This window comes from Chanos chanos, chromosome 6, assembly GCF_902362185.1.
Source record: "Chanos chanos chromosome 6, fChaCha1.1, whole genome shotgun sequence".
Classification (NCBI taxonomy): domain Eukaryota; kingdom Metazoa; phylum Chordata; class Actinopteri; order Gonorynchiformes; family Chanidae; genus Chanos; species Chanos chanos.
In genome coordinates this window covers 39,800,845-39,811,977 of record NC_044500.1, presented here as the reverse complement: position 1 = coordinate 39,811,977, position 11,133 = coordinate 39,800,845, and the positions used below count along the sequence as shown (strand labels likewise).

General features: G+C 43.6%; 1 protein-coding gene across 2 annotated transcripts; it reads right to left on the bottom strand.

Annotated features, from left to right (window-relative positions):
• Positions 1-3,349: 3,349 nt before the first annotated feature.
• On the bottom strand, positions 3,350-9,798 carry tmcc1b (transmembrane and coiled-coil domain family 1b). Of its 2 annotated transcripts, none has more exons than XM_030777546.1 (5): positions 9,166-9,798; positions 5,835-6,299; positions 5,219-5,709; positions 4,839-4,974; positions 3,350-3,758 (listed from the first exon to the last, which is right to left on the bottom strand). In XM_030777546.1, the coding sequence occupies exons 1-5, from the start codon at positions 9,766-9,768 to the stop codon at positions 3,444-3,446; spliced, it is 2,010 nt and encodes a 669-aa protein (XP_030633406.1). In that variant the 5' UTR covers positions 9,769-9,798; the 3' UTR covers positions 3,350-3,443. The 2 variants fall into 2 exon arrangements, with proteins under 2 accessions (XP_030633406.1, XP_030633408.1); XM_030777548.1 differs by having other exon boundaries at positions 5,868-6,299.
• Between the last annotated feature and the right edge of the window lie 1,335 nt (positions 9,799-11,133).

Here is an 11,133-nt window from a genome sequence, read left to right as displayed (position 1 = left end):
CAGCTGGGGTTGCTGATAGACTGTAACAAGAGGTGAGTAACATAAGTTCACACAATACTGCTGAAAGATCAAATCTATTATGTCTGTCCCTTTAGAAACTGGATGCTTTCTTAAGACAGTGCTGTCATATAAGAGGGTAAAAAAAATTGTGTGACACTGCGACAATAACAACTCTAAATTCACATGGACACCTTGATTGATAAAGATCAATCACAAGATTTGACACGACCAACTCACCAGTAAGTCATTTAGAGAGGTTAGTGGTTTGAACAGCCATCACTTTCATAAACTCACACTTCATTCTTTTTGATTTGATTTGTTTTGTTTGGTTTGATTTTTTTTTGTTCATCTGTGTGCATGTGTTAATGTAGCAAAAGCAACATTTCCTCAGAGAGATATCCAAAAGATGGATTTTAAATTGTGATCCATGTCTAGTATATAAGCAACGTATTTCACACATCTGAAATCAATAGCCGTCATGACACCTGCATGGTTTCTGCAGAAGACAGATAGAAAGAACACACACAGAGAGCAGGCGAGTACTCACTCTGTAGATGAACCTCCAAAAACAGCTGAGCAGCAATGATGAGAACTAAGAACATTTTACTCTCACACTACAGTGCAAATGAAAGGAAAACAGATGAGATGTCAGACAAATCTAATGGTGAGTAGAAACAGGAAATAGATGACACGTCCCTCACCAAACCACTGATGGAGGTAGTGATCAACATCTTCTCACACCACAGAATCTCATTTTCAAGCCCACAATGCAAGTGGAAGCAAACATGCTCATAAAGTCTGTTAATGTTGCCTTTTTTTTTTTTAGCACACAGCACCTCTTGGTTTTTGAGATGGTCAGTCATATCAGTCATGCAGCTAACTCTGAACTCATTCAAAATATGAATGTATTGTGTTTAATCAAAATTGTGTTATCAGAGCAAGTGTTAGTGAATACCCTTTAAAGACTGAAATGCTCTGCTGTCTCTGGATTCAGGACGCACGTGTGTACGCACATGAAAGGTTGGCCGCATTAATGAGTGAAGCAACAGCATAATGTCACTAGAAAAAAAAAATCAGCAGTAATGCTCATCTTGCTTTAACCGAAGACACGACAAGAGGAAACATACCCTTTTCAAAAAACTGGGACCTGGAGTTACCACCTTTCAGGTCTCGAGGGTGTTGATTTAAGACTTCCTGCCCAACAAGCCTTGCCTACATATATTCCCTCTGTATGAAAACTATCAGAGAGGGAACCGAGAGAAAGAAGTACAATTCTAAGGCGTGTGATCCTCACACCTAAATAGTTCACATGGAGTTGGCTCAGCTAAACTTTCGAAAAAAGCAGGCATGACCAACTGGAAAAAAAAACCATCCCAGAGACACTGGAAAGATGCTTATTTTAAAGGACTTTATTTTAGTACCTACTGCCTTCCCATAAACCTGTTTCACATAGGAAATTTGACAATAATTGTTTTATATTACACACATAGATGGACTTCCAGAGAATCCGTAACAGTGTTCTGCTGCTAATCGCTCTTACTGCAAACATGCAACAAGGACAGCACCAGCATGTCTGAACTTTAAACCAGCTCCCTGTCACTCATCTCCATTAAGATAATATAGCTCTGTATTATCTGTAGCTGTTGATTTAAGTTTTCATTCTTCCTATTGCACACATTACAATTTCACAGATTAATTAGGAGGAAATGAAACAAATCACTGGTACGTCCTACGTTTTGCAGAAGAGACATGTTTCCATTCAAGTGATATTTTAGACCTGGTCTTAGCACCGGCATGGCTGCTAAGACAGTTGCAGCAAAAGAAAATGATTGAGACAGTGGTTCCCTACTAGAGCAGCCGCTAAACAAGATCTGGGTTAATTCATACCACTGTGTTACTCTCCGGGTTTAATAATGGTGTGGTTTTTGCTTCACCTCCACAAGACCATTACCCACTTCATGGTTTATGCACTATCATCACAGATTCACTGGACTGATTAACTGCCACTTCTCATGTGGTCATGTCAGAAATATACTTACCAGAGAGCTTCAGCACCCCCTTGTGGACAATCTGAACAATGCTATTGTTGCATCTCATTGAACAGACCCCCTTCATTCTTCTTTTTTAAATAGCATGTATTTAAAACACTTCTTACTCCTGATCATGGATTTGTTGTATTACCAAAAGTACTTCCAAAGGATTCGTGTTCTCTGGATGTATTATAAGTAAACTGTATGATAATGTGCAGTATAACTATCTTACAGGTGAAAGTATTATCTTTGGTACACTTCAGTTTAATCTGAAGAAGTCATTCTTTCTTTCTCTCTTTCTTTTTTTTTATTAAATTAACTTTTATAAAAGTGCCTTTTCCTCTGCATGAGAGACTTCAAATGTGTAAACGCTAATAATTTTTTATCACCAACACAAAATGACATTTTTAAAACAGTCTGTTTATTCATTAGTTTTTAAAAAATAAAAAATAAAAACTAAAAAGGACTATTTCATTGTCACTAGAAACAGTACGGAAGCACTGAGAGTCTTTGAGCGTTTCCAGCTCTTCAAGTATGTTCATTAAGTTCACGTATCGGGGGGGGTTGAGTGTCTGCTTCGGCAGGTGAGTGGCCACAAAACAGCGCCGGGGGCAACGGAGCGGAGGGGCGACGTGGGCTTTCTCAGGCATAGAATGTTCTGACTCAATGTCCCAGTCCACTTAGGCCCATCAAATACAACTTCTTCTGCTCCAAGTGAAGCCGTTACTTTCTCCATCCAGTGATACTATCCACAGCAGCAGAGAAGACGAGGAGGAGGCCTCTGTCCTCTTAAAATAGAGAAAGAACAACGAAAGAAAAGACTTTGGAAAATGCCAGAAAAGGAAAAAAAAAAAAAAAGACGCAGAGATGAGAAGAGAGAGAGAGAGAGAGAGAGAGAGAGAGAGATGAGAGGAAGGAAAGATGTGGGCGAGAGAGAGAGAGAGAAAGTGGAAAGATGTAGAGCTCTGACAGGGGAGGGGGGGAGCAGTGCTGTTGATGAGGATCTTCAAACCGTTTTCAAACACTCCAGTCTAACTTCATAGTTGCAAAAGGCAGATCCCAATCATTTGCATAAAAGAAAATTCTAACAACACTTTTACAAGAAATGAGCAATAAACTTTAATCACTCCTCAAAAATAATAATAATAATAAAAAAAAAAAAAACACAGCATTAAGATTTTTTTTTTTCCATAAAGGGAAAAAAAAAGAAGGTCTCCAAAATGTAAACAAATACACTCCTTGAGGAGTTTAAAAAACAAACAAACAAACAAAAAAAAACAGTTTGAGTTCTTTCTGCGTTACTCCCTACTATGCCTGCCTCGTTGTGCTCAGTGCAGCTGAGGCAGTGTGTTAGTCTACTCCCCCTTCACATTGCCCTGGTCCCTTCATCATCAGAGCATTCTCCCCTACAGGTCATCTGGGGTGCAACAGGAAACGGTCCAGGTACTGCGAGATGGCCTCCCAGTTCCTCCAGAGGAACGCCAGGAGGACGACGAGGAGCAGCGTGGAGAGGGTGCGGCTGCGCGTCTTCATCAGCGGCACCACGCAATTGGCCACCGTGGACACGAAAACCAGCAGCACCGCCATGACGGCCAACAGCACGTTGATCAGTTTGCCCAGCAGAGTGCGCGCCGTGGCGTTCTCCAGACCCTCCAGTTGTACGACCTGCTGCTGCTGCTGCTGCAGCTCCATCTTAGAGATACGGGTCTGACAGGCCTCGAGCGCTTCCTGGACACAGACACAAATCAACAGGGTCAACATGTGACAATGTCAGAGACAGAGGTGCAATCCCTCACGCTGAATTGACTACAGTATCATCACAACACACACACAAAAAAAAAATGTCTATTTACAACAACAACAAAATCACACTGTGATTTGTCTGCTTCAAGATTTGTGAAACGGCTGACAGAAGCAAATCTTTTGACCTGAAAAGTCTTAGAGTGCAGGAGATGAGAAACAAGTAGGGTACATTCCACACTACAGATTCAAGTCAACCAAAAATCCATCGATTCAGTGAATCAGCTCTCGCCACAGCTAGGATCAGTTTTAAAGCATTTAGTCTCGTGATGCCCTCACATCATTAACGGTAAGAAGGGCAGAGATCACAAGCTGCATTCTAAGCCGAGGACTGAGCCTTCATATGAAAGGAATGGAATCTGGCCTGACAAACTGCAGGTTCAGCTAAAGCAGAGGCAATAACCTAACACAAACAGCCTGATTGTTTAAACCTTCTCTTATACTGTGGTTCACAGACAGGTGCAGCTCAGTGTTCTCTCTACTTTATTATTTCATGGGTGTGGCTGACACATGTTGACTCAACCATTAAATAGCAGGCCTCAAAAAAAAAAAAAAAAAACCACACACATTTGCTTCAATAATTTAAAGACTTCATCTGCACTGTTTTCACGTCCTTTTTAATTTTGTATTATATCGGACGCACTGTTGTAAAACCTAATTTATATGTATTATTCTACTGCTTTTTAGGGTTTGCTTTATGGAAACTGTAGTCCAACTCAGCAAAAGAGCGTAAAACACTGCTCAATTTATTTGAAACAACAAAGCTGTCTTTAAAGCGTGGGATTAAGTCTCCACAAAGTGGAGTAATAAGGAATTTGATTTATTTTTTAAAAGTCAAATTCTCTTCCTGTGGTAGCATTTCTAATTTCCAACCCTGTCCTTCACCTGAATTGTAGATTGTGAATTCATTCAAGAATCGACCACAACCTTGGTTGTCACAGACCACTTGTTCTGAAACAGGGAATACACAGCAAGGAGATGATCTTTCTGAACATCAGTAGACCTCACCTGGATATCTCTAGCTCTCTCATAAGACTGGTAAGCGATTTTCTCCTCCATGCTGGCTAGCTCTTGTTTCAGGTTTAGGATTTCATTCTGATGGAGCTCAGTGAGATCATTCAGCTGCTCCTCTAAGCGCTCACACCTACACACACACACACACACACACACACACACACACACACACACACACACACACACACACACAGCAGCAAGTCAAAAACTTACAGGAAAAATACATATTGCCGACTGAAATCCTATCAAAGTTAAAAGAGCCAGTCACTTGCACATATACATGCAATTTCCTTTTGACTAATGCCAAATGTTGACACGTTATACCTGTGGACATTGATGGAAGAGCGTGTTATGATGTCAGTGAGTCTGTGTACCTGTAGCGCTCCTCCTGCAGTGCTTGCATAATGACGGTGTAGTCATTCTGATAATGGGTCTTTAGGTTCTCAAAGGACTCTTCCAGGCGTCCCTGGTTGTCCCGAAGTTCCTGTATCTCGTGCAGAAGTGCGTCAAAGCCTGAGCTCTGTGCATGCTCCAGCGTGTTGCCCTTGGAGCTGGGAGGACCTCCAGGGGCCCCTGTGGTACTATTCGCTCCCGCAGAGCCTGAGGTGGCACTGGAGCAATCATCCTCACTACCGTACTTAGGGCTGGACTGAAGCTGGCCAGACCCCAGCGCTCGGGCCCCCGCCCCGGCTCCAGGCACAGCTTCATCCCCTTGTGGCTCGTCCAGAGAGTCCTTAAGGGCGGAGATGTTGTCAGCGCTGCCGAACTTGTTTCGAATGAGTGAGGCGATCTCTCTAGGTTTAGACACCACTGCTCCTGCAGCTGAATGTGTGGCATGGGAGAAACTGGACAGGCCACCGGTGACCTGTGGGGTGAACAGAAGGATTTATGGAATAACAAATTCTCATAATCCACAGTGACCACCACTACCTGCAAACTATCAAACTATGCGCACTGCTTTAATGATCATAATCCCTCTCCAGTCAGTACTGACAACAGTTTAAGAAGAAGAAGAAGAAGAACCTTAGCGCCCACATCCTTCAGGCCCTGGTGCATGTCTCTGAGGACGTCTTTAGGCTGGCGCGGGATGCCATTGTGTTCCACTTCTCTCAGCTTTCGATGATAGTGCTCCAGCTTCCTCTGAAGCTGCTGGATGGTTTGAGCAGACTTCTGGTTCTTCTTCTCAAACACCTGTTTGATCCGAGCGCTCTGCTGCTTGTCGGCGTTGTTGGCCAGCTTCAGGTACTCAGCCACATTGTCATCGCGTGCCGTCTGCTCTATCTTAATCTGCTCTGTGAGTTTAAGGATCTTCTGCTGCAGTTGAGAGATGGCCTGCTTCGTGCGTTGAGGATCCGGTGTCCCATCTACCGAGTCTACCCCATAGGAGCCCCCGTCTGAACTGTAGGAGAGGGCATTAGGTGACACTGCCTGACCTGACGCATCCAAACGATCCAACTGAGGGAGAGTTAGTCCGGGAAGGACAGAGTACAGAGGGAGTAAGACGCAGTGAGGGGGACGAAAAGCAGATATAGAAATCAGTACAGGTAACATACAGCCTCGTGTAACAAAGATAAATAGTAATAAAGAACAGATAACATGAACAGATTTCTTTTGTTACAAAAAAAATAATCAGAAAAAAATATTAAGCACTTGCAACGTTTTGCCACACAACATTCTCTCTCTCACATGCTCTTGCTCTCTCTCTCTCTCTCTTTCACACACTCACACACACAAAATACATTTATATTAAATGAAGCAGACAGGGAAAAAAAATTCACCACAGTTCTAATCTCCAAGTCGGCACTGTCCATTATGTCTGACAGGAGCGACGGCCTGACAAAGCAACTGTGTGGCTCTGCTGGTTATGTGAGCCACATGTTCAGACCTCTGTACTGTGACTAGGTCATCAAAACCACTGAGATAATGCCTATCATTAGCTCATAATACAGATAAAGCAGGTTACACTATTCACAGGTTTCACTATTTAGTCTCTACCATGACGCCAAAGCATGATTCCCGTCCCGTAAATAAACACAACCCACAAGATTTGCAATCCAGAGATAAGGCATGAAGACAAATCGTGGCGGAGAATCTAATAGTAAAATTACGTGCTGAAGAGTTTACATTCTCTTTGGAAACTCAAAGGTGAACCAAATGCTTTATAATGAACTATGGCCCTTCTCATGCGATTTTAAGGTCGAGTCAATTATCAGTGATATCATAGATTAGTGATAAGACAGGTTTAAGCAGAGCCAAGAGTGTGTACTTCAGAAAATGTTGAACATGGCTTCACAACAAGTTGCTCAAACACACTGTCTGTCCTTCCCTACTCTACGACAGCGAACCACAAAATGATGGTTTAGCTACTCTCTCTGATCTCATATCAAGAGGTCAAAATGAACAAAAAGAAAAAAATCAAGCTCTAACAGCTGTAAAACCGAAAATGTCTCAAAGAATTCAAACGGTTATGCTGTTCATTAAAAACATAACTAGCCATGTTTTCTCACAGTTTTGGTGATTTATAGCATTATAATCACAATCCTCAGAGCACTCAGAGCTAGACCTCAGGGCTTCCTTGGAGTTTGTTTTTCCCACCTTTTATGGCTCATCAAAAAAATTCACTTGTACAGAGTCCACTTGTGTGTGTGTGTGTGTGTGTGTGTGTGTGTGTGTGTGCGTGTGTGTGGTGTGTGTGGTGTGTGTAAGTGTGTGTGGGAGTGTTTGTGTGGGTTTTTTTATGTGTTTGTATGTATTTGTGTGTTTTAGTGTGTGTGCGTGTGTATAGTGGGCTGTGTGTGAGAAAAATACCACTCTTTCTCACAACAGCTTAAACACGAAGGCTCCAAGTTAAGCCAACAATTATTAAGAAAGTGTAACATGAAAACTAAACACCCAGCTGAAATCACAGAACACCGTTCTCCTCTCGGCCATCGGGCTCGTGAAGACTTCTTGAGTGACAGGGCTTGGGTTTGAAAGCCCTTTGGAAGCCCTTCACATTCACAGCTACATGCACAAACATTCTGGACGGTTCCAGAGACAGCAAAGCAAGATGTGTCAGATCACACTGGCCTATTACCAGGCTTTATGGAATGTCTGTGGATTATGCTCAACTGGCGTCTAATCAAAAGAAAGTATTGATGTGATGCAAGCCCCATGTATTGCCATAATCCATTACCCCACCGTCTCAACCATTTCACAAGCTAAATATATCTCCAAAGAAATGCTGACGCACACACGACGATGACGGAGTGAATCTGAATGTGCATAACGCTATGCATGTGAAGAACACTTTTACACTAATGCTATACTGTATAAATATCCAAACTGTAATCTACAACAGCCAAGAATCAGAGAAGCTGGTACACTTCCAAGCGTAGGCACGAAACTATCCCTTGTATGTTGTATAACAAAGAAAAGATGCAGGTGCCGTGATCCCACATCCTGCTGGGAAATAAGAATAGAGTGTTGGTAAAACTTCACGCTTACTTTATCCCGCAGGAGTTCATTGACCTGGAGTGACTCAAAGACTAAGAGAGACAGCTAAATTTAGAAAGGCTTAAGAGAACATAGCGACCTGCCCTGCCATACAAGCTTTCTGACCTGCAAGCATGGTTACATCTTCCAGGCATGCTCGGGATATTAGAATATTCAAAGACACAAATCTTCCTCATATTCTCAATGCAAAAAAAAAAAAAAAAACAGCTGCAGCCATAGCGACTGCTGTGGAGCGAGCAGTGATCAGCACCGACCCTGAGATAGATCCAGTGCTGATAATAGGCTCAGTATCTACAGCACAGAGACAGGTATTAGGTTAAGGCTAAAGAGCAGATCAAAAGTGCTTCTCTGTCCTTCCCCAACATAACAACCCTTTCAGAAAATTCAGCCAGGACCATCCTCTCCCCTGCTTCTCCCTAATGTAACTTTAAAAAAAAACAAAAAAACACCACGCCTCTGTTCCTTTTCATTTTCAGAATAACGATTTGCTTTCATGATTCTAATAATGGTTCCACAGAAGACGCACCCAAACAGATCAAACAAACATGTAGTAGTATCCGTGAAGACCGAGGATTGTTTTGGCATGTTAGCATCTAACGACTCGCAGCATGTGGTTTGATACAGGTTTTTAAGAGATCATTCGGGAACATGTATCTGAATCCTGACATCATGAGGTGCATCGTTATCTGAACTGAACTAAGTATTTCGGTGAGACACTGTTTGGATGAGCACACCACTGCCGGTTTGCAGTTTGTCTGAGAATCAGTCATACGCCTCGATACTCCAGTAGTGATACAGTCGAAGCTGAAGGACCGGAAACACTCACCCGGTCAGATTCCTCAGTCGAATGGTAGCCTGAGGTCAACAGCATGTCCACTAATGCTGGACTGCTCGGTGTGTCCGTGGTGGAGGAGGAACGTGGGCGGCCAGCCTGCAGAAGGGCCTCCTGGGTACTGCGCCTGTGGATCTGGGGGCTGCCTTTCTGGGGAGGTTCCCCGCCGCCCCCGGTCTTGCTGCGCCGACTCTGCAGGCTGGTCCCTCGCTTCATCATGGGGGGCGCGCCTCGGATCTGCTGCAGCACACGGCTCAGAGCTGCAGGAGGGGCGGAAGCAGTGGGGGGGTCAGAATCGGTGAGAGCGACCATCGGGGCGGTCGACTCCCCCAATTCTGGCCCCGCCTCTGTGGGGTCAGCAGCAGGGGCGGCTACGGAGGAGGAGGCGGAGTCGTGCGGCGAGACGGACGAGCGTCGGCGCTGAGGCTGGAAGAACTGCTTCAGGCCCTGTCCCAGTGCACCCATGTTCTCCAGGGCATTGTGGGTAATTTTGGACAGGCCGTGCTCTGACTCCGACGCTCTCCTGCCCACCTCCGGCTCCGCTCGGCCCCCAGTGTCCGTCTCCTCGGGTGTCTGCTCGCTACTACCCTGATCCATCAGGAGGCGCCAGTCTCACAGGGAGGGTCGGCTCTGGCAGGGTGGAGCTAAGCCCCACCCACTAAAACCCCCCTGAGAGGCCGATTCAAAGCTGGGAAGCGGAGGGATGGCGCTCAGGTGTGCGTGCATGCATCTGCGGATTGACTCAAAGTCATGCTCGTCTACCACAAAAGGAAAATAAAATGGATTATGACATGCAGCAGTGAGTGATGGAAAATAAGCAGCTACTACACAAAAGTTAAAAAAAAAACCAAAAAAAAAAAAAACAAAGCAGCAGCAAATTCGGTTGGTTCGCAGACATGAGGGCCAGGCATTGTGCGGCTGGCAAAGCCAGCTGATATGATGAAACTGACTTATTAATAAAATATTACCAGTACAGTAATGAGATAAAGATATAGAAATGAGCTCAACCATCATGTCCTTCAAAGCCAACCCACTAACATTGATCACATTATTTCTACAGTTGTCAACTAAGTCATCTACAGCTCAGGGGAACTGCCAGGCAAAAGGCATGGTGTAATAACAAGGGTAATTTCTGAAATGTTTGGGTCTGAAGCAATAGCGTTTGGCACAATTTTGGATACAATAAGCCGACTCCTTTGGTAATTATCTGCACATACAAGAGTCTGATACAACCAGATTGACATGTATCATATGAATTTGAAAGAAAAAGTCAATGGCAATCTCAGACCCATTTTTCCCAGTATGTAAACACATTGCAGAAATCAGTTTAAAAATAGTAAAACTGTTTAGGATGATGGTCAAAAGCATAAACAAAAGCTATGGAGAGTATGTATGATCTTTGTCAGTGTTGCAGATTGTGAGTAATGGGTTTAATCTAACGCGCTTTGGTGGAACAAGGATGAGTTATGCTCCATGGCAGTCACCTACTGAAGTTAAGGAGACCATTCTCCTCACAGGCGGTAATTAGTGCCCCCTGGCTTCCCTTTAAACAAGTACTAACCCATCTACATTTTCATTCAACTCAATTGTTTGGAGGAAGAGAACTTATCAATTGTAAAGACACAAAGTATGATTGCAACCTAGAGTGTTCTGGATTAAAACACTCCTTTAGATCATTCTCTTGATAAAGAAAACAAAAAGTTGAGTAAGTACAGCATTGTATCAAACAACATTTTAAATTCTTATAACACGGTTTTTACAAAGACAGTTTTAATAATATGACATATAAAAAGAGACGGAGAGAGAGAGTTAGAAAGAGAGAGAGAGAGAGAGAGAGAGAGAGAGAGAGAGTCCCGCCTACCATCAGTCCAGCCTGGCCTCTTCTGACTCACAGCTCAGGGTTAGCTGCAGAGAAAAATGAGGATCCTGTCAAACCGGAACCAAGCCAACAATACACACGGT

What these genes read in the sequence shown, in the direction of transcription:
- tmcc1b (XM_030777546.1), bottom strand. Translation starts at nt 9,768, where the DNA reads ATGGATCAGGGTAGTAGCGAGCAGACACCCGAGGAGACGGACACTGGG. An exon ending in CTGCAGGAGGAGCGCTACAG is followed by an intron (nt 4,975 to 5,218) that starts GTACACAGACTC and finishes GTGTGTGTGTAG; the next exon opens with GTGTGAGCGCTTAGAGGAGC. An exon ending in AGAGAGCTAGAGATATCCAG is followed by an intron (nt 3,759 to 4,838) that starts GTGAGGTCTACT and finishes GTCTGTGTCCAG; the next exon opens with GAAGCGCTCGAGGCCTGTCA.